This window comes from Patagioenas fasciata, chromosome 13 (assembly GCF_037038585.1).
Source record: "Patagioenas fasciata isolate bPatFas1 chromosome 13, bPatFas1.hap1, whole genome shotgun sequence".
NCBI lineage: Eukaryota > Metazoa > Chordata > Aves > Columbiformes > Columbidae > Patagioenas > Patagioenas fasciata.
This window is the reverse complement of record NC_092532.1, coordinates 20,227,588-20,251,403: the sequence shown is the minus strand read 5'-3', so window position 1 is coordinate 20,251,403 and position 23,816 is coordinate 20,227,588. Positions and strand designations below refer to the sequence as shown.

Below are 23,816 nucleotides of genomic sequence, written 5' to 3'. Positions count from 1 at the left end.
CCCCTGCGGAGCCGCCCCGAGCGCTCGGCCGCCACCCCCCAGATTTGGGGATGCTGAAACTTTTTTTCACGTTTCCGCAGTGTCACGATTTCCGCTTCCCTCCTTCAAAAAAAAAAAAAAAGCAAGCACCGCACAGCGCCCGATCCGCCAGCGCTCCCGCCCGCAGCCATGGAGGAGCCCGAGCCCGCGGGGGCCGCCCCGCCGCCCGGGCTGCGCTCGCTCCTGCCCCCCCGGGAGTTCCTGTGCTCCCGCAAGGGGCAGCTCCTCCTCGCCGAGTCGGTAAGGGCAGGGACGGCCGGGAAGCGCGGACCCCGGGGTGGGGGTTCGGACGGATGCGGGGGGGGGGCGGACCGCAGCCCCGGCGGCTCCGTGCGTGTCCCGCGGTAACGCGCCCGTTCCCTCCAGAGACGGGCGGTGCGAAGGGGAGCGGGCTCACCCCGTTTCTAGGCTGAGGGACCCTTCTCGGTGTGGTTCGTCTGTCTGACTGCAGCGTGATGGTGGCCGAGAGCGCAACCGACGGGAAAAACGGGAACAGCCCCACTAATACGGGGGAAACTTCGGGACTGAAAGTTTAGTTGGTTGTGCTCAGGCAGAGCACGGTAGGAAACAAAAAAGTTGGTCACGTTAAGCTTCCAGTGTCTAAAGTGTGTTCCCGTTTAGCAGGAACCCCTTTTCAGTTCAAACTGGGTTTTATTTCATTTTAACCTATTTGCAGAGTGACCACTCCTGACCAGATTTGCATTATCTCCTAGTGCCATGCATAGTTTACAAGAGAGCTTCTCCTCAGGATGTCAAGACAGATCTTACTCATTCATTTATAATGTTTGGCATTATATGGGGCATCATGATCTCTCAACTTTTGTCCTGAACACTCCGAAACTCCTCTCAGAGGGACACACTTGTTCCTGCTACAGAGCCAGTGAGCGTACTGTGAAAGTACCAAATAATAATCATTAGAAATTAACTTAGTCTGGCGATGAAAACATTGCTCCCCCAGAAATACACTGCGGTTCTGAGATCTGGGCTGGTGGTGATTACAAGCTGGTGGTGATTACAAGCCTTTGATTTTTGGTGCAACACTTTCTGGTATTTTACTTAGAAAGGTTAAAGCCTGACAGCTGAAAGAGTACCCACCTGGTAGGAGAGAGAAAACGTACCCCATGGGCAGTGGGGATTTCAACAATCAAAAGTTAAAATTCAAGAGGAAGATAGTTGATAGAAATTATTCCTTCAACATCATTCACACTAGTAATGAGAAATTTAAACACTAAGTTAGTTCTCTGTAATTTTAGCTGGAGTTTCGACAGCAGGTAATCAAATATTGGGACAGCCCAAACTAGCAGTCAAGTTCATGGAGCAGTGTTGATGTGTAAGGTGTCTCTGGCTGCCCACTGTGCTAGCTCAGAGGGAAACGAGGAAATCCAAGCAAGAGGAAGGGAAGGAATGGGCAGAAGGAGGCAGCGACTTTGTACCAGCCCGCGGGTCTGAGGCCGTGGGCACTGCCCTGCGGCAGAGAGCAATGGGAGCAGCCCGGAGATAGGAGCCTGCCTGTGAGAGGAAAAACCATCCATTCAGGAGATGAGGATGACTTCTGTGGTGGGGATCACGGGCCTCGGGCTGGGTAGCAGGAGGCCGGAGGTTCTGTTGGCTCGCCAACCCATCACTCATACAGCATCTGTAGTTTACAAAAACACACATTTAAAAGATACCAAACCCAATTCACTTTGCTCCTTTGGCGCACGTTCTTGTTACATACTGTAACATATATTGGAATTTCCTATACAAGCCTACAGCTTACATCAGGACCTGCGGAGGGCCTGGCTTTTTAACATCTTGGAATGATGACATATTTGAGGAATACTGTTTTGGTCATGGGATCAGACTCACCCTTCTGTTGTCATAGAGAAGTGCTGACTGTACCTCCTCAGAGGAATAAAAGCTGCTGTGTCTTGACAAACAGGGATTTATCCTTTGTAAGGCCACTCAGGGCTTCCCGAGGGTTTGGCTGGCTGAAGCAGCCCTAAAACCCCATCTGGCAGAGCTGCAGCGAAGCTTCTGCTCCTTGCAGGCACCCACGTGCCGGGGCTGCCGGTCCCTGGCAGAGGGGATGCAGCCGTAGTTTCTCTCCAGTTGTCTCGGCTTTGCCAGAAGAAATCCTTGAAGACACGCAGACCCCAGAACAAATCCAGTCTGTACACAATTAGAGAAATGCAGTGCCAAATAATTGAAGATGAGTCCAAGCTAAATCTATCACAGTTTAAATCTGTGTTTCATCATTAGCTTTGTACTTCTTGTCTTGAATGTTTGATTTTTCCTCTTTGACGCAGTACTAATGGGGGGTGGGGCTGGGTCCTGCATAAATGTATGCAAATAATATTCATGGAATACAGATTTTGAATAGTGTCTTTTGTTTAGAAACTAAATGGGGTTCTCATAATTGTTACTGAATACCTCTGTTACATTATTATTCAGTGGCTTGGCAAGTCACGAGAAATGCACTTTATTTCTCCGTCTTGAGGTCAAGCAAATCCTGGCACCTCTGCAGGTCCATCAGAGGTTCTGTTCAGCTACAGCAAATGCCAAGTCAGGTTTTCAATATTCAAAAGGCAAACCACCATATACTGAAAAACATGTTGCCACCAAAGCAAAGCAGCAACTTGCAACCATATCTTGACTGGGGCAGATGACTGTGCTTCTCTTTTTCAGTCTGTGGCAGAGAGGGAACAGGAGCTGGCTTCAGGAAATTCCCTCAGCCCAGTGACTGTGGTTGTGTACTTGGTGGAAGAAACCTCATGAAAAAGTCTTGTTTTGCCCAGAAGCGGCTGGCAAATGGTCGGTTCAGCTGTCACAAATTATAGCGGTCCAGCTCCGACTTTGTCCGTTCGTTCACACAGCTGCCCGCTTCGCCCAGCCTGTCCCTGCCCTGCGCGGGCAGTGGCGAGCGGCAGCGCTGGGGTCCCGGGCAGGTGGCGCTGGGGATTGCTCTGTGCACACTGATGGAAACGGCCGTAGCCACTTTTTAAAAACACCTTTACACACATTTTCACGTGTAGTATGGACCTTCACAGCGTTTGGGTGTATTGTTCAGGTCAGCATGTGAACCGCTCTGTGGGCTTCCAGGTCTGGGCAATCTGGTGCTTCCTCTAGAGCAAGTCAGGCTGGTGATGAAGCTGATTACTGCGAGACGCTTAATTATAATCTCAAATTTTATTCAGAGAAGGAAGTTCCTCCCCACTCCTTTTCCTTTTGATCTTCCTGCCTTATTAATTTTTTATTCCACCTGGGATAGCTACACAGCCACAAAGAAGGAGCAACATCAAGTACATGTATAAACTTTGCTGTCTCTCCTGGGCCTGTTTATCCTCACTGCCTTGCTCCTCCACTTTCTAATCACCATTCTGTATCTACCAGGTTAATGTTTTTTCTCTCTTTATTTTCTCCCCATACTACTCCTCTTCAGCTCCTTATTTTTCCTAAATACTCAAATTGCTATCTTGAAGGTCAACATCTCATCCGTGCTTTCTCCCCCTTAAGAGATGCATCTTTCAGTTCCTCCCGTCCTGTGTTGGAACCATTTAACAGCCCCTCTCATACCTGCCACCAGAGCTTGTCCAGACAAGACCCACAGTGACACATTCTGCTGCTCACCCCGGTCATTTCAGTCCAGCTTTTCATGGTGAATACTTTATTAGCATCCCCCAAAGCCAGTATGCACTGGCACTACTTTTTTTTTAACAAAAATATAGTACGAATATGTAAGGCTGTCCTGTATAAGGCTGTGTCAGGTTTGTAGCGACACAAAGGATGTAGACATGATTGTGTTTTTCTCCTCTTTTCCTGTCTTTATTCTGTCTTTTCACTCTTCTCTGAACTGAGCTTCATAACAAACTTGAGCTGCTCTGTGCAAAGCCTGAGTACAGGATGAGCCCCGTGCACCTTAAATTGCAAGCTGGTTATACGGTGATGCATAACTTCATAGCACCTAGCCAATTTAAGACGACCAGCAACGCAATATTAAGTAATAATTACATGGGAGAAAGTTACTTTTTGAAATGCAATACCAGAGAAGTTCCTTTAAAAAAGGACAAGTAATATGTAACAGTTCTCTCTCTTTTAAGTGCATTCCCATTCCCACAAAAAAAGGTGCTAAATGAAGAATTTGGCCTCTTTTTTTGCCAGGAGTTTTTATAATCTTGCCACTGCCAGACTGTGAGAGGATCCTGCTCTGTTCTTTGCTGCACTGGAGCTTTCCACATCCACCTATTTATTCCTCCACAGTGAAGCTGGCAACAATCACACCAACCTCTCAACAGCCGTGCAGGAACAACTCAAGACTCTGGGCTGCTCTCCGTGCCAAGGGTGTCATCCCAAGGGAAAAATAAACTCCCTTGTGTCAATACAAATGAATAAAACTGAGAAAACACTACATTTTTTTTCCTCAGAGAAGCAGCATTGCTTTCTGAATTGTGCTAGAAATGAACCTGCAACTGCATTGAGCCTCACAACTTCCTCTCTGCCCTTTTTTTTTAGCATAGACACAGCTGTTAGAATAAAGAGCAAGATCGCGTTGCTTGACCTTTCTCTGAAATCATGTTTAAATCCACAGCTTCGGGAAGAAAGGCGCAGAACAAGTATGATGTGCAGTGGATCATTTGACAGCCTTTAGAGGGGTCAGGCTATATTCTGAAAGTTGCTTTTGAGTTTGTCATTTTCAGAACAACTTTCAGTTTGCCGTATGTTTGTCTCAAAGAACCTCGGTGTCCCAATTACAAGGTGAAACCACCTTTGTAATCTGGTGCTCAGACAGCACCTACGGCCACGCTGCCCAAGAGCATCTCTGGGAACGGCTGAGAGAGCAGCTCAGGTGTCACCTGGCACACAATCCTCACACTTAAAGAAAACCTTTCATTCAGGGTGCCAGCTACTTGTTAAATTTTAAGCTAATTTGAGGAAAACAGCGAGCAGTTCATGTGAGGCAGTAAAGCTGGAGCTTGTTCTTGGAGGTGACCAGCTCCCAGTACACCATTGGAAAATGTATTGAGTTTCTTCATGGTTCCCTCACCTTCCACTTTCACATACAAATACAGTAGCTAAAAGTCCAGAAGTAGCCCAGCACTTGAGTACTGCCTGGCTTAAGTGAAAATGCATTTTCTTTAGCCCTTTTCCCATTGTGAAATTTTCTATTTTGAGCCATGAACTATATTCTAAAGGTGTTTTAATTGAATGGGAAAATAAATGCCATTTTATATTATTTTGTAAAGGTAGGAAATGTCATGGAGATCAAACAAATCTGTGGGAGTTATCTATCTTACTGCTGTCTAAAATAGCTGGAAAACTAGAACCAGAGACTTCCAGAAAACACAGAATCATTAATTCTCAGCTCTTTTCTATCCAGCAGACGTTTTTCTTTCAACTCTAAGATGATGAATGCTGTGTTACTGAGGGCTGTCTGAGCAATGATTTGGATGTCAAAGCAGAACTATCACGGTTCAAAGCTTAAAGCTCCGTTTGCCTGGCAATGCCCCGCTCTATTTTCAGAGTTTTGTTGCCAGAGCTGCTTACAACCCAGAGCAATTACTGACTCGGGGAGGTGCAAATCCACCGAGCTCTCTGGAAAGCTGATTTCACACACATTGAAATAAACACCACTACTTTAGATACATTCCATGCTAAACAAGAAAATTCATTTGGCCCAAGGAGAAAAAACAAGTAGGAAACAAGATAGGCCATCACCAGCAGCGCTGACAGAAATACGCAGGGAGAATAACGCTTCAAAGCTGAGCAGCTGCCCGAGGCTCTGCTCTGCCATGCGAATAACCAGCGTTTTCCCTTCACTCTAGGTGCTGTCATTTATCATCTTTATCTGCTATATAGCGTCTCTAGCTGCCTCTTTCATGATGGCACCACTCCTAGAGTTTCTGCTGGCACTGTTTCTGTTTTTTGCCTATGCCTCCAAACTTAATGAGAAGTTTAAAGGACTCTACTGGCCTTTGGCGGTAAGTGAAATGTGCAATGTAAAAACACAGATGTAATTGTACAGTATAACGTGGGTAAAAGGGACTATGTGGGAGTTCAGGCTGTTAGCAGCTTCACCTCCCTATTAGAAACCTGCCCATATTGCCTCTCATTCAAAGGTCTCAAAGCATTCTTTAAACTATGCTATACTACAGACTATACATTTCTTGGTGCTGACACCAAGCATGATTTTATTAAAGCACTGAATTTATGCCTGATTCCAAGCAAATGGCTTATCAGAAGCAAGCAACATCAGCCTAAGTCAGTCTGACCACTGCTGGAGTCTCCTTAATATTGCCATCCTTACAAACGGGGAAACCGAGGCATGCTGTATAGTAATGCATATACTTTATAAAATGTTCTAAAGTTCCCAGGTTAGTGCTGTTGGGATGCAGAGTCACACACACACAGACTGTCGTGGAGGGGGAGGCTCCGCGGGTGCATTCACAGGGGGAACCCACCAGCTGTTCCAGCTGCAGGTCCAGTGCACACCGGCCACTGGATGGCTCTGTTGCTTCAAACATGCATTGTAAACCGAGCATTTGTCCAGCAGCACTTAAAAAAACGCTAATTCAGTCTTTTGGCACAAATTTGCAATAGTTTGTAGTAGTGAGATTTGAGTTACAGCTCTCAATGTATAAAAAAAAACCACAAACATTAGCAAGGCCATTGGATAAAACAAAAACAGTGACTTTGACTATCAAAGTGTGTATGGCTTTCAGATGGTAATTTCAGTTCCATCGTCTTCCCATTTTCTACATGCATCTGACTCCAGAACTAAGACAGAAAAGGCACTTGTATGTTTATTATGTCCATTGCCATAATATACTCCAGCCACAGAATGCAGATAATTGACCTCATCCTGATTTCAGAGGAATCAAGTTTCTTACAGAATTACTGTTTTGAGACAGTATCTTATTCATCCATCTGTTCTGAAAAGGCAGAAGATCTAATAGTGAACAGAGGTCAAAATACCATTATTCAGCTCACATGATTTACATATGCCCTGGGAATCACAGCTCTTTATTGAACAGCCAGTTCAGAGTCGCTGTTGCTCCAGCACATCCCTGCTGGTGCTACCGGGCACGGCCACTGCCCTGCAGAGCCACAGGCCCAGCCACGTGGTCCAGTGACAGCAATGGGGATGTTCAGCTGCTGGAGTTACGAGTGTACATGCTGAGTAAAAATCATAGTTTTAAAAACTAAACTAAGTATCTAGTTCCTAAATGAGGATTTGGTACAGACAGGCCTCCTTCTGTACAGAAAGCAGAACCACAGAATGTTAGGGATTGGGAGGGACCTGGAAAGCTCATCCAGTGCAATCCCCCCATGGAGCAGGAACACCCAGCTGAGGTTCCACAGGAAGGGGTCCAGGCGGGTTTGAATGTCTGCAGAGAAGGAGACTCCACAACCTCCCTGGGCAGCCTGGGCCAGGCTCTGCCACCCTCACCATGAAGAAGTTTCTTCTCAAATTTAAGTGGAACGTCTTGTGTTCCAGTTTGAACCCATTACCCCTTGTCCTATCATTGGTTGTCACTGAGAAGAGCCTGGCTCCATCCTCCTGACACTCACCCTTTAGATATCTGTAAACATTAATGAGGTCACCCCTCAGTCTCCTCTTCTCCAGCTCCAGAGCCCCAGCTCCCTCAGCTTTTCCTCACACGGGAGATGCTCCACTCCCTTCAGCATCTTTGCTGCCCAGCACAGGCCTGTTCCCAGAGGAGCCGGCACGGGAGCCCGTGGTGCTGCAGCTCTGCTTAAAGATGGGACTTCAGCAGCATTTCCAGTGGTTTGCCGTCAGCCCTTGCTGCGCTCCAGGCCCCGCGTCACAACAGACAGCCCTGCTCAGCCTGCAGGTCTGCCCGACACACGCATGTTAGAAGTAGGATTTATACGAACATCTGTAGGAACGGAAGGTAATGCCAACATTCTGGTCATCTCACATTTCAAAATATTTCCCAGATGAGCAATTCATCCGCTACAAAACACCAGGCTGTAGGCACACTCCAGCATCAGGCAGAGCCACCAGTGCAACAACAAGTTTTTAGTGGTTATTTCTGAAACCATTTTCAGAGGAATTTGTATGTTGGAATTCCGTGACTAATCTGAGGATGCAACGTTGCTTATTTTACAGGATTTCTTGCGGTGCGTCACTGCTGCCATTATTTACTTTGCCATTTCAATTGCTGCTGTCTCAAAATACGGTGACGGAGCATCTAAAGCGGCAGGAGTAAGTAGACGTGAGCTTTCCACTTGGGTATTTTGGTGAACTGCGTGTGGACACACTTTAAAAGCAATTCAATTCTGATGCCATTGCAAGCAGCAGAAGTTTCTTCAATTAACTCACTGAGAATTAGATGTGCCTAAAGCAAGCAATAAGTGGTCGGTTATTTAGAATGGGCTTTTTTCATCCTGACAGCGCTGCTCAGTGTTAGCTGTAAGACACCTATTCTGCTTTTTAATTTCACTGGCTGTAGAGGGAAGATAAACTTCTCTGTTCCTACAAAGAACATCAAGATCTTGAATGGAGGGAATAATAATAATAAGAAAGAAATCAAACCTCTTACTACTAAAGGCCATCTATATGAAGTAATTTCAGCCTCCTGCCTCTACTGTTTAATTCTACCTGGATGGGTTGAAACAAGAGCAAGTATCCTTTTACCCTGCAGTATGTGGACTACCTGGGAGAGAGCCTTTGCCATCAGCATTTTGTGTTCAGAAATGAGACACAACCTGTCCCTGTGTAACTTGACTCTAAGCATCAATAATGTATGTAACATAAATAAAATCTGCATAATCTTAAAAGACAGGGAAGAACAATACTTAGTAGCATTAGCCAGCAACCCTTACCAAGCCATCCCAAGTCATACATAATCTCAAGACACAGACCTAGTTTTAATCTTTGTCACTCCATTTAGACATGGAGCATTAACCCAGGTCCTCAGGCTGAAAACCAGCCTGTTCTTGCCCCACTGCTGCTGCTTTGACACCGAGCAGGTAACTCCAGAATGCACTCCGCAGTAGACCTGCCTCCTTGCAAACCAGTAAGAGATGATTGTTTTGCCGTTTTAGGTGTTTGGATTTATAGCCACAATAGTGTTTGCCATTGATTTCTACGTAACCTTCAATGACCTGGTTACTTTTCTGAAGCAAGGCAGTTCTGATTCCCCTGAAGGGCGCAAGTCGGAAGGTGGGTAAAATTCGCTATTTTGGTTACGTGAGCAGGTAACATGAGATTTTCTTCTCCATTTCACCCTTCTCAGGGGAGCAAGAGCACTGACTCGGTAAGAACAGTTTCTGTTCTTTGCTACCTTGATTTTGTGTGCCACAACTATGATGAATTATGAAGCTGCTTAGTCTTAAAATACGTGGACATTTCCAGTTTTCATTTTCACTGTTGTTTTTTGGTTTACATTTCAGATGAAGACTCAGATTCCGACTCGGACTGAAGAACCAAACACCAACCAAGCGCGAAGGGAAGATGATCAAGCACTTTCCTCAGCTGAGTGCACTGCCAATTGAAATATCTCCCTTACTTCAGCCTCGGTATCCTCTTTCCACCTCCCTGTTTAAGGAATCGCCAAAGCACAGATGTGGAAAAGGAGACTATTCCCAATGCCATTAGATGCTCCTTCAGAACTACAGATTTTCAACCCGCCAGACATCTGTATCCAAACAGCACATCTCAGTTCTCCATTGCCCCTCCTTACTCAGCACTACAATGTACTGAGTAAATGGGAACACAGTATTTTAAATGTATAGGTGGTGCTTTTAATATGATTTTCTTAATTCCAAATCTTTAACGCTTACAGCTTTTATACTTCTTGCTGTGCCAAAGAAGAAAGGCTCAGAATGCCTCTACTTTATTTGTATTTTTCTTTCTTAACTAACAGTATGTCTCTATCTGAAATCTCAACATTCCACTATCTCAAGCACTGAAGGTATAGATTATAGTTAACATGTTGGTTTCAATACATTTCTATCTACTGCCTGTCTGCGACAAGAAAAGCGACAACGGTAAATCTGCAGCAAGAACAAACCTCAAAGCAGAGTTGTGCCACCGGCTCACCAGACATTCAGTATCACTTCTATAAGCTGCTCAGATGGGGTCACACCACATCTTCTGCAGCTTCACCACTGATAGGAGGTAGAACAGATGAGGCGTCATTCTTACCAGCTCCTTCTTACCATTTGGGTGAAAGCCCTTGTAGGCGTTGGCACGTCCAGGTAAGGAGGGCTTGTCAAATACCATCCGCCACCATCTGCCTGCAAATTTTTGTGTGCGAGACGTCACCGTCTGATCCCACGCGCTGTGTTGTGAACACTGGTCCTCCCAGTGTAGCACTGGACTTAGTCCACTGGGTTTGCAAAACAGACAACTGTTCTGTAAAACTGGGGATACACAGGCCCCAGGAGGGCAACGCATTGTTCCCACTGTGAAAAGGAGAAATAAAACCCAAACAACAAAAAAACAACCTCCAAAGTAAGAAATGTCTGCAATGAAATTCATTTGCCCAAACCCCTTTTCTTGGTGTGTGTGGGTTTTGGTTTGTTTCTATGTTTTTCCACAGGAAGGACGTGATTTATCTCATAGTTTTCTATTCTGGGAGAAAGGCCTCCTGAATTTCACAAGGTGTCTTAATGAGCAGCACAACCTACCCTGTAATACTTGTGTCCACCTATAAATACACAGTGCTTGGAAAAAGTATGTCTTGCTCCTTAGATCAGTCTATTCCAATGAAACCTGTATACATTTAAAAAAAACCCTAATATAATACCAGAACAGGTGGCCTTAAGAATAATTGATATGAGAGCAGATGGTACTTTATCCCTGAAAAACAGAGATAAAGCAATAAAGGCAGATTTCCTCTGGAGCACAATGAGCAGCCGGGTCCGCAGTCGTGCCCGCGCTGGCGAGACGCGGTACCCGGCACTGCAGGAGCTGAAGGTGCTGCCCAGGCCCGGCGGTGTCCGACAGGCAGCTCCCGCAGCTCCTGTTTCCACACCACTGAAGCAAAAGCAAAACAAACGGTTGCTTCCAAATGTGACGAATAATCTTTGCTTTTTAAGAGAAAGGGCTCTTTGGACCTTCTCCTGTATGAAACTCCACATTTCTTTCTTTTCTATAGTCATATTTTACTGGCACGTACTGTGACTTCGGGGACCTGGGCTCGTTTTTATATTCAATTGTTTTGTATTTCTCTTTTTTATAATTAAAAAAACGTACTGCATGTCACAGCTGGAAACTAGTACATGGTTAATATTCAGAAACCATGCTGGATTAAACCTCTTTTAATAGAAGTGTTTGGTGCCTTTACTTAATTTAAGACCTGGTTTTACTGCCTTGCCTCTGACCAGCGAGATGAACGGTGTTTCAAGAAAACCCATCAGGTGCTTTGGGGGCGACGACAGCACAGAGGCAGCACTGGAGACCCAGCCCTCACACCTACACATCCTGCAGGGAGAAACTTCATCCTTAAGCATGAAAGAATTTAACCAAGAATTAGTTTTAGCGTATTTGGCAGACACGGGAGATACAGCGCTCTTACTTGGCAACTAATAACACCGTAAACAACAACCCCCTTGGGTTTACCCTTCACAGACTTGTTATAACCTAAAATCTGCTAAGGTTTTCTAGTAGCTTTTTTCCATGTTGGAATACTCTTAAAATCAACAGAAGAGGCAAACAGTATTGCTCATTAGCAGCTTCAGGACTACTTTAGCAGGCATGCAGTGAACCGCCTGTCCAGAGGATTTCGTGAATTAGCATTCAAGTACTTGATGATTTCATTTATTTCTAAGCAGTTTGCTCCAAGGGTCAAGCACTTTGGTAAGATTCCAGCTTTTTATTTGAAAAGATGTGTTCCCATGATTGAAATAAAACACACTTCTGTATTTTATGAGTATCATTTCAGGAAAGAGAATCCAATTAAAAATAATTGCATTAAAGCCAATTCTGACTGGGGAGGCGGGGGTGCTGCCAGCAATGTTGCACTAAGCTCAGAGGGAGAAGGAAAAGTCTGCTTGGGGGGGGTTGGCATGTTTTGTTTGCATTTTTTTGGCATTTTTGTTTGTTTGCTTGTTTTTCCTCAACTGCCAAGACCCAAGTAGTGGGAGCACCAGTTCCTCTGCAATTCAGGACCCATGACACAAGCTTAATGAATATTCCACCTGCAGCATGGAAGCTGCACTGCAGTTCTTATTTCAGTGTACCAGCAGGGTCATAATCTAGCATCTCTTTCCAATCACAATACATTCTTGTTGCAAAGAGAAACCATTTCCAAAACGTGTACAGGCCAATATGTGCCTTCATTGCAACTAGAACACAACTATTGCCATTTTGATTCCCAGGCCTGTTGAACAGCACTCAGCAGTGGACAAACCCGAGTAGTGATGAGAGTTTCCAGTACCAAGCACGGAACAAATCTCTGTAGAAACAACGCAAGAAGTCTTATGATACACGGCTCTGAATCAAAGCCACCAACAGGAAGGAAAAACAATCAGCTGGCATCAGGGCTGAATGACTCCATACAACCCTCACACAGCCCGAGGGTCTCTCCTCCTCCTCCCACCTGCTATGAAGAAGGTTTTATACTGATCTGTGGAGGTTTTGTTGAGTCTTGTGCGGTGATTTTGGACAGGTGATGTTAAAGAATTCAAAGACCTTTCCAAGCAGCCTTTCTAGATTCTCACTGATACAAGAGGCACAACTGTCCTTTTAACACTTTGCCCATTACTCCACTTAGTTTTGCTTTTCACCTGATACTGGTCAAAGTTCTGCAAGTCTTACATTTCCAACCGACAAAGTAATTTCCAGGCTACTAAGTGAAAAGTGGTATATCTCAGCCTACGTGGTATTTGAGAAGAATGCTTCCACCAGCCTGCTATGTTGGAAGCAGAAGACAATTTAATGCTCTGCATAGCAAGCAGATGTTTTTCATTCATTCATTTCATTCATTGTGCAAGTTTCTAAGCCTGAGTTTTATAGCTGCATCATCCCCTGCTAGGAGACCAGTAGCCTGTATCATTAAGTGGGCATGTACTTGTAACCAAACACTAACAGTGCATGTTTCCGACACCTGTACTTCTAAAACACATAAATAAATGAGAAAACATACATATTTTTGCTAAACCTCATTGCATGCAGCTTGTAATCAACCTCATAGGAGATTAAAAATTAAGCAACTTCATTCCAAAGACCAGGATACAAACTGCCTCCAAAGAGCAAATTAAAAACAAGTATCAGCTTGTATTTTTACATATGCATGAAGAAGCTCCACAAAGCCATCCTTTCATCTCTTTTAAGCATGGAGGAAGAGAGAACACATCAAGGAAGCTGGAGAAATTTAGATAAGCACGGAGAATGTGGCTCGTGTTACAAGATGCTTGAGACACCTTTCTGCATGTAATATTGATTTAGAAGTCAGGATCGAGACACCATCTCGTTTTGCTTCTAAACAAACAGGACTGCATCAAAAAATCCTTAATGCAACACAGATTCTTTCTTTACTGGAAGAATTCACAGTACTTTTAATGTTTTGTAGAACTTCTGGGTCAGAAGGCAAATAACGCCACTTAGAAAATTAAAGGGTTTGGTTTTTATATCAATTTCTCAATCTACTTAAGAAAAAAACCAACAAACTAACAAGAAAAACAACCCCCAACACCCAACCACAGAGCGACTCCAGTGTTAATTTTCACCAGTTAATACTTGTGTTTTTATCTGATATATTTTGGATGCTGCCCATCCATTATGCTAGCCAGATCCATTAAATAATAAATCAATTACAGTCTTCCCAGGAGACTGAAGGAAGATTCAGCATTTAAGTTTTACACAGAATAAACTTTTTTTAAATTCAAGAGCTGACAAAGCTTCTCTTGGCCAAGGAACGCCATGGATGAGAACATCAGCGCCAACATGCCATAAGTCCAGCACTTTAACTTCGTTTTCTTCAACAGCATCAATTACATTAAAGACTGATCTCCAAACAGGTCCAATGGATGCAACACCACAACAGACAAGAATCTGCCTTTGCTGACAACCACACACAGGTAAAATGAACTGGCCCATGTTTTAGCAGAGATGTACAACACACGCCTCTCCTTAGTGAATCCATCTGTACAAGCTCAGTCGTACCCTTTGTCCACCTCTCCACACACATCACCCCTAAGCAGCGTTTTAAGAATGTCATCCATATTCCCAAATCTGTCCACAACACTCATCCAACCATCTGTGCAATTCCACGGTTCTTACCTGTATTAACTCCGTGTCCTCACCTCGCACCTGGATACCAAAAATCCCAACTGCATCAAGGTAGGACTTGCAGCCTATAGCCCATGAGGTGGCAGAGCACTTCCCACTCACTCTGGCATTTCAGCCCCAAAATTCCTTTTCAGTCCAGAACACGATGCCGCAAACCACAACATAGAGCGTTTTGACCCATCGCAGCATCCCAGACAGAGAAATCTCCCCATGAGCAATCCCACCACAATCACTTCAGCATTAAAGCAGTTCCACATCCTTTCTGCTACATATAACCTCTCATCAAGGACTGCTTATACATGGGTTTCCATTAACTCCCGCATCTCTGAAGTCTGTCTTATCAGAGACACAGTCACACACCAACTCCCGACTGGGTTGTTTTGAGTGTTAACCCCTAGGCTCTATTCTCTTGTATAGGAAATGCATTTGGCAGCCGCACTCACTGAGTTATCAACTCATCAACCGTGACGCTTGGGATACCAAGTTTCTATGTTGCCTTTACAGATGAAGACAATGTTTTAGTACTTTAATATGCCCATTTATTAAACAGGAAGTCCTTCACAAATGATTCCATACTATATTGATCAAGATAAGTGTTAGAAAACTACCATTTTCCCTACATACAAAAATACAGACTTTTACACTATGAAGACACGATCAGAAGAGTACCATGAAAATCTGTAGAGCTCAAATCTTCAAATATCAGTAAGAAAAAGAGACAGAAAGACAACTAAATAAAAAACAATTACAAAAAATATCGTGCCCATATACAAAAGATGGGAGAAGCACAATGACATTTAAAACTGATAAATACATAATTTAAATTATGCTATAACAGTATGGATTTTAAAAACAAGACTGCTTTCTGTATTGCAAGACATGACAATTCTTCAGTTTGCGTTTTTTGTTTAGCATAAAACCCAACAGAAACGAAGCGCACAACATATTGAAAAATCATTTCTGGTGTAAAAACAAGTTGGAGGTTACATTTTCTTGTAGAGTTACTTTGCTTTTGAAATTGGTCAAGCATTGAGAGCACAAATTTCACATATAGAGCTGGGAGATGCTACACGTACACATGTGAGCTCCAGCTGTGGATATGGAGGGGCCAGTGCTCACAGCTGGCAGGTACAGCTACAGAACACACCTGTTCTATCAGCCGGCCTTGTGTGCGGTTGGGGAACTTCAGCAACACTTACCAAATAACCTGAAATTGCTTCAGGGCTGGGAATTGTCTCTACATGCACGTTTGCTAGCTTGTGATGTTCTCCAAATCGTCCATCAGGACTTGGTGATAAATGAGTACCTGATCTGCAGTCCCCTAAGTCAATAGGGATTTTGCCTGAGTAAGGACAACAGAGTCAGGTTCTGCATTTGCACATAGAGTACACTTGTAAGATTTTCCTTGGCAAAATGTTACATTTTTTTCTTACTTCAAAAGCAAAATACCAAGGGTATTACACAGCAGACTTGTGCTCATAGGATAAAAGGAGAATTGCATCCCCTTTGCTCAGCCTGAGATGGAATTCTAACCCGCTATTTCGACTAATGCTTCAGAGCTGCTCGCAATTACAATCTGCCAGTATTGGACCTACATCCCCGAGGGATAAAGTCTTTCAGTCAGACCTGGATGCTCCTTCCTCAGACATTATAAATGACGAGCTAGAACCAGAATGCTTAGATTACACCCACTGTTATTTTCTAGAGGATGCAGACATCCCACGCTGAGCATCTCTTAACACAAGTCTCCAGGAAAGGAATCTGGAGTACCCTCCAGCTGACATCAATGGGCTTTATCTCCATCTGTCAGGCAGAGCAGAAGTGAGACAATCTTTGGATTCACCATGAAATCAGATTTACTGTTTAGTGCACAACGGGAAAGCAATGACTACAGCAGCCGTAAAACTGGTATTACTGCGAACAAAGCACAACGAAACCAGAGATGCGTTAGTGACTCATATTACAAAAATAGTGTTTACTGGTTTAATAAATTTACATCTCTATTTTTGTGAATGACAAGTGTTTATACCACACATGGAAGGCACCCTAGGTGAAGCAGTTTTTCAGTATTTGCTTACAATTCTGTGAAAAGACATACAAATCAAAATCGAGCATTATATTGAGAAATAAATACATACTTTACTATTTTATTGTGGGTTCCTGAACCCTTACAAACTTCAACATATACAAATAGTTTCAAAATGACACTAACACAGAAGAGAGTAAGTCTAGACAGATATAATGATTAGCCAAGTTATTTGTTATATTATGTCATAAGTGTTATGTTTTAAGTATAGAAATCATTTGAAAATGCAATAAATTGGCCACAACATATAAATCAAAATATTTTCTTACTCCAGAGCTGCGATGTATGAATTAAAGCTGGATGAACTGTAGTGCTAAGATACACTCTCCCTCCACAATATCCAATGAGTAGAAACCGGTAAACATTCGAGACTAAAGTATAAACAGTAGAAAAATGAAGGTAGCAATTGTTGTAATAAAGGGTGCTAGCCAGAACCACTGTAACCTGTAGACATCATCTAACATTACTAAAAATATTTAGACAATAACGCTTCTGGGATTAAAAGGTTACCAGAAGTGATAAATCAGCCTAGTTGAGAGGGTATTTTCTTTCAAACACATGAAGGTTTTAATTAAATATGTCTATTGAGACATTTGTCCAAAGCAAAACAAATACAATACCCTGAAATTCCCCATATTCTAAACAATAGTCTGTGACAGTCGGAACAGGCAGATGGTCATGTTTCATTCTGTTACTCACATCCAGATGTTATTAAAACAGCCGCAGGGACCAGCCCCAATCAAAAAATAAGAAAAACCTCAGATACTCCATTAATTGATCTGGCTATTGCTTTTTAAAATGCTCTTATGTCCTCATTCTGAATTCATGAAGATCGTTTCCATATCCTTCCATATACGCTAACTGGCTTTTTAAAATTGTACCGATTAAGTCCACGGTATACAGATAAAACCTTCCTAGTAAACACAAAGCTCTGTTATAAATATGTCAATCAAGGTAACTATGTATATTGTATATAAAATTAAATATCTTCTGTTTGCCAAGTATAATTTAAAAAGGAATACCTGTGGCTAGTTATTAAAAAAAATTATTAACCCACAGAGATTAAAAGGCAGTTTCACTAACTCATCCATCCAGCACGCTTACAAGAGTTTCACTGGGATTCTGAATAGGCAACTTCATCTCATCAGATTTCCATTATAAATAGTCAACATTTGGGGGCATAAGAACACTTTTGAAAGCTGTATATCCCAAAAGAAAATGACATCGTATTGTATACTCTAAATTAAAGGCTATTAAAAAATCACAGTGTAAGCAGATTTTTTTAAAGAAGATTTTTAGAATACAAATGGTTAAATTATAAAGAGATTTTTAAAAGACAAAGTAAAAATAAGACCAAAACAACAAAGGACCCCTTTGAGGTTGGACAGCACTGCTCTGGCTCTGTTGAACACACCTATCCAGGTGGCCGAGTGGCCAACCAGGAAACCACCACACCAGGACAAACTCCGAAGTGGCATTCTGAGATTTCCTGAATATTTGCATCAACGCATTTTAACCAGCTCCTCTGTTAAAATAAAGTGAGAAGTATAGCGTCGTTTCTACAAACTATTTTCAAACATTCCACTGTTTTATGTACCTATTTCAGCTTCATCTTATAGTATTACTTTTGTTGCCATTAAAATTCACATACACATCTCTAACTGCAGAGTCTTCTGAGCTTCGTTGTCCCTCCAAACCACCCATTATTTTATGCTGTAAACAACAAGAACTAAGTACCCAATTTACAGAAACGCTACACGAGAGCTCTGTTCTTTTCAGGGAGACTGAGTAGACTTTCTGCTAGATCCGCAGAGCCCGTGATGAAGTATGAGAAGTACAACTGAACCATTCTGCATTTGTCATTCCAGCTAAAAGATAACAAAAGCTTTTCATGATCTCTCTCCAGAGAAAGCTTACTGAGGTTACCCTTTCTCTAGGAAAGCAGACATATAAGGATTTGAAATTCATAAACTTACAGATGCACGAGTCCTCCCACACCTCTGGAAGAAACAGAATCAGTAGAAGAGTTCAATCCTTTTGAGGGTTTTTTTGGTTGGTTGAGTTTGGGGTTGTTTTTTACAATCCTTATACAAACTGCTTTAGTGCCAGTTTACCATTACAGTCTAGATATCCTTGTGCTACTTTTAAAAAGGTTATTAAAATAACTGACGATACGTACAAACTCTCCTTGAAAGCTTCGCCAATACCAGGCAGAGTGTGGCGAAACAGGAGGGCTGTGACAACTCCACTGGCGATAACAAATTCCCATGCTGACCATGGAACTGTCACGTACTTCTCATGAACTGGACAGTGATCCTGGTGAGGCACCACTTCAATAAAACCATCAGTAGAGCTTCTAAACCCATCAATGCAGGTTGGCTTATACAGTTCGATTTCAACTGGTGTTCCCTTTGGCATTAACTTTCAATGAAACACAAAATGTTAGTCGAGTAACTGGTAAACCATTATTCTTTAAGAAAATGCGAGCTTTCTTTAACCTCATTAATAACTCTTGCTGAATTTTAATCTCTGTCTTAGCCACTAAGGTGAAACACACTGCAGATATCAGTAAACTGAGAATGAAAAGACATCAGTTTTGTCACCGTTTTTGCACAGATGAAGATAGTTCTCTGCTTGATTCGAACATTGCAGTGTCCGGTTCACATCTGTCACTACCCCACTTCTCTCTGGTATTAAAAAGCCCAGGCACTTCTATTGATCTTCTCTTCGGTATAACCTGCTTTTCATATTTAAGTGACGTATTGCAACATATTGCTGTTTGTTCCTAAGACTCCAGTTAACTGCACTCACCCATTTAAGAGTAACAACTACATAAGAATATAATGCAAAAGGTGTTCAATTCAAATGTGAAATAGATTCAGGCATACAGTTCTGCTAATTTCAAAGATTTCATCAGCTTAGGCCTGGAAGGAATTCAGTTCTAGACATCTTCTGCCCCACACATTTTCTTCACGTAACACCCAGGTGTGCATATGCCAGATAACAGGTTACATATATGAATCACCAATCAAAAAATCAAGGGGCATCTTCCTAATAACATTATGACATGGTCTAACTGATTACTGCAGAATTCAAGTTTTGAGTGGAGAAAACATCCTCTTCGGTGGAAGTACAATTATAATAAGAAAACTTCAGTTAGGTAAAGCTGTTTTGAAACAAATCAATACAGTCGTATTATCCTCCAATTATCTAAACTAATTTATCAAATAAATGTTAGGGGAAAAATATGCAGAAACACCCAATTAAAATTAAAAAAAAAAAAAATCAATATTATCTACTACCAACAGATTTAATTTTAGAAAAAACAAACAACCCTCCAAGACAGAAAATATTAATCTTAAATGAATCACAATATTGCAACTGTAGAAACACTCTATAAACACATAATTTTTTGCTAGTTCTTGTTTACCCAAGGCTTCTCAGAAAGGTTGAACCTTAAACCAAACCAAACCATCACCCACACCAGGAGAAAGAAAAGAGCCACGACTGGAAAGCAAGTCTATTGGATCACGGCCCCTTCCTTCTCTATCGTGCCCCTTCAACTTCCTTTTCTCCATCCAACCTCCCAAGCTGATTTCTCATTTCAGAATGAAAACCAGAACGTATCCCACCATTCTCAGGAACCACATGCTTGCACTTGATGCATTACGGTGATCATTCAGTAAGCACGCTCATTTTCCACAAGTTCGGACCTAGCCAACACCATGCATGAACTGAATATGGCCATTTCAGAGTAACCCACAGGGTAATTACCTCAATGTTATATATCCATCAATCAAAAATGTGAAATGATTGTCCATTTCAGCTGTGTAAGTGCACCAACAGTGAAACTGCAGGAGATATTACAGGTAAGAATTGAGCTGCGCTGCCAAGGCTGCATGAGGACGGATACAGAGAGTCTCTTGGACATGATACGTGGCTAAAGTTATTGCTATTTGCCCCTCACTTCCTTTTTGCATGTATTAAATTTACTTTTGGTTGATTTCTATCTTATATTAACCAAGCAATGCAGTGCTGGTCTTAGTGTTTATGACAGACAAAGAAACACTGGCAGAACAGGTATATTCAGAGCTTGCGCTTGAGAGATGGAAGGAAAATATCATGCAGTTAATTCAAAACAATAACATACTTCAAAACATATATATACTATATATTATATAAAATATATAATATATGTATATATACACATGGACGTCTTAAACTGATCTTGCTTTAGAATGATCAACATTTACTGCCTTCATGACAACAGCTTCTGACTCAATGCACCTCTGCACAACGCAGCGCCGGGTATTCTTTGCCACCATCTGATCTTCCTTTTCTTCCCCAAAAAAAAAGAAAAGCCCCTTTATTTTGTGAGGGAGTAAAGCACTTCTTTTCCCTTTGCAGTCCCACGCGAATGTCGCTTTCACGCATCCAGACGCTGGATCTCGGGGCGATGATCTACTTCTCTGGATTCTGTCCGAGCACGTATGTAATCACTGGTCTGCCGACTACTTTGTTGTCTGCTGTTCATTCGCCACTTTTTAATTGCTAAATATGTGTTCACAGCGTACACCGCCATTGCCAAGAAACCAAATATCTACAAGAAGTAGAAAGAATTGTCAAAGACAATTTTTGAAAACAAGAACAATAGTAGTTTCACAACAAATTCCTCAGAAACTTAGTCTTCTACTTTAGTTGCACTGAGAAATCATCATGTTGTGTAAAAATGATGTTTTTCTTCTTCAATGCACTACAGAATCTGCAGAAGTGACTAAGATAAATGATCCCAGAAAACAAAGTTCTCTGTCTACAATCATGACAATTAAATCCTGCAATGCAGCTTCAATGGAAGAACCTCTTGTAATGAAGAATACAGCCCCTCATCCAACAGTTCACTCCTCAGGGTGCACATGGTAGTGAATGAATGACAAGAGAACCAGTCCAGACATCAGCCTGGAGAAGGAGCTCATCTGCAGTTCTTCCTGTATAAGCAGCTGTAATTGCTTGTGAATTTTTGGCTCTATCTTTTCCATAGACTTGCAATACAGAGCATTATCACCTAAACTAGCTATAGAGAAAGAAGCAAGGCAAGTTCAGCTGCTGAAAGTGTTCTCTGTGAGTCATTTTTGTTTGTTCTTCCCTCAAGCCTTAAGACAAACAACCCAAAGGATGCCAATATTCTTAAATGAAAATTAGCTTATAGCCGGCCATAAAATTACAAGTAAATTGAGACGGCAAAGGCAACAGGAGTATTCATTGAACATGAGGGAAAAGTTACTCTTAGTTTTAATAGAAGATAAGTGTCATATACAAAGAAGTTCAAATTCTTACCACAGCAGCAATTTCTGCTCCAGTTTTATGGTTTAAAGCAGCAAGTACTACAGAGGCAATGAAAAAGAAGAAAGTGCTGAGTCCAGTGTTGACCAGATCCTAAAAAAATAAATTCATTAGCATTACTAAACAATGATTCTTTGCTTGCTTTTATTAGAAGTGATGAAATAGAAGTGTCGAACAAGAACTACAGTAACACATCCCCACATTCTATGCAGTTTATCGCTTATCCAAAAGAAGGCAAAGATTGTTACACAGGAAACGTAGCACGTGTGCACATCAGTCTGTGACCTGGAGTCAAACAGCACGTACACGTGAAGCCCCAGCACAGGTTCTGGATGCATCACCTCCCTTTCTGCTGGGTTTATGAGAAACGTACTGTCAGCATAAACAATGAGCAAAGCTCTACCTCAGCTCACACCAAAGTAACCTGAATATCCAGCTTTAGCGCTTCAGGAACCCCTTGTTCTCCTTCACATCACAACGGTGCTCCACGCACTGTCCTACAAGTTCTTTGAGGCCTTTATTGCAGAAAACTGCATGTCCTATGCTATTTCTATGAGTACCAGCTGCCTGTATTGCGAGAACACAGAGATTTATTTATTTACTTACACACTTATTGCATAAAATGGATGTTTCAAGCGGGCATTTTAGAACATACGCACAGCGGCACCCCAGGAGCACCTCAGTGTAGGGAAAATTCCTGCTTTGCTCCAAGCACAGAAAAATGACAGGCAACATGCAATTCAGTTATACATATGCCACATATGTCACTCAGCCTTCAGACTATGCTGCCATGCCTTCAATAAAGCAGGGTCATTAACGTAAGGTAAGAAAGAATTCTGAATGTCAGCTATTAGCACAATTATGTCAATAAAAGAATACCTGAGCAGACTCAAGGGGAAAAAAAAGAGTTGGGACTTGAATGGAAGAAATAAAGTGCAAGATTCATTAGGGACTAGCTGTTCAGTATGTTATTTGTGGCATCTTTGATGATTCTTTTAAAGCATTCGATACATATGTGTACTGCACTGTATGCACCCTACAGAGACGCAGGAAATAACAGACTATCGCAATAAATGAACAAACAGCTGAGGTCAGGGAGCAAGGAGAGGTGAAGAGGAGTCAGGGAATGGCAGCTCAGCACAAATATCCTGAAGGAACACGAAATCAGTGAGAAGCAAATACTGTCACAGCCAAAAGGGACAGGAGAAAACCTGCATACAAGTTTGGTGTGCGACTCAGTCCTGAGTTAAAGAGAGGGGAGAAAAAGAAGAAGAAAAAAGCGTACTGAACATGTCGACTGCCACCATAGAAAAAGAATCCCAGCACCACTCTCTAATTAGAATTGAAGGACAAATTAGTTTTACTTGACCCTCTTCTTTCACAAGCTCACTGCCTGTTCCTGCTCCTCCACTTACTACACTTCCTTCATTGTCAGGATCATCTTGCAAAGCGCTGTAGGAATTTAGGTTTAGAAAACTGAAGACATGAATTTAAAGTTATTCCCTGGGTATGAATCCCATGACTCTGTTCCAGCTACACAGCACAAAGACTTGGAAAAGACCATTGTCATCCAGCCACCCCCAAATCACCTGTTTGTCTAGCCGTGATTGGAGAATGCTTTAGACAGCAATTGTAAAAACTGAAAGTTTCGGGTGCTTCGTTATTCACAGGGAAAACTACCTGTGTTTTGGGGGTCCTGACTCACCAACAGCCGGTTGTCAACACGCAGCATAGCTGGGGATAAACTCTATGACTTAGCACTGCGGCCCGATGCTCATCTAAACGGAGTTTCGTAAGAAATCTGAGAGGTTTCCATTGCTCATTGCTATTTCCACCCACATGTTCACATTTCATGAGCTTCGTAAGGCTCAAACGGTCTTACCAAATACTGAGGAAACAAAAGCAAGCTGCAGGTTTCAGAATCTCCTACCATCTTTCCACCTGCTAGTGCATCGTCAGAGATACACTTCTTCATCTCTATTCAATCTTACTGGTACTTACGGCATCAAACAAAATTGGAATTTTATGAAATAGTTATTGCAGTTTTAATATTATAACTGTTTACTTTGCTGAGATAATAGAGATACTAGAAAATACACGGCATTTCACAAG

The 23,816-nt window shown here is 42.3% G+C and overlaps 2 protein-coding genes across 2 annotated transcripts in view; one reads left to right on the top strand and one right to left on the bottom strand.

Moving 5' to 3' along the window:
- The first annotated feature begins 98 nt into the window (after positions 1–98).
- Positions 99–11,316, top strand: CMTM3 (CKLF like MARVEL transmembrane domain containing 3). Its single transcript, XM_065848626.2, has 5 exons — positions 99–279; positions 5,841–5,996; positions 8,150–8,245; positions 9,088–9,205; positions 9,436–11,316. The coding sequence occupies exons 1-5, from the start codon at positions 169–171 to the stop codon at positions 9,462–9,464; spliced, it is 510 nt and encodes a 169-aa protein (XP_065704698.1). The 5' UTR covers positions 99–168; the 3' UTR covers positions 9,465–11,316.
- A 3,478-nt stretch (positions 11,317–14,794) lies between these two features.
- The window catches only part of CMTM4 (CKLF like MARVEL transmembrane domain containing 4), a 35,132-nt gene continuing 26,110 nt past the window's right edge, over positions 14,795–23,816 (bottom strand). The window contains exons 3-4 of the mRNA XM_065848243.2: positions 21,699–21,797; positions 14,795–20,964 (exon numbers count right to left, since the gene is read on the bottom strand). Of these exons, the coding sequence (XP_065704315.1) occupies positions 20,791–20,964; positions 21,699–21,797 (273 nt within the window). The 3' untranslated portion in view covers positions 14,795–20,790. The remainder of the gene's footprint in view (positions 20,965–21,698; positions 21,798–23,816) is intronic.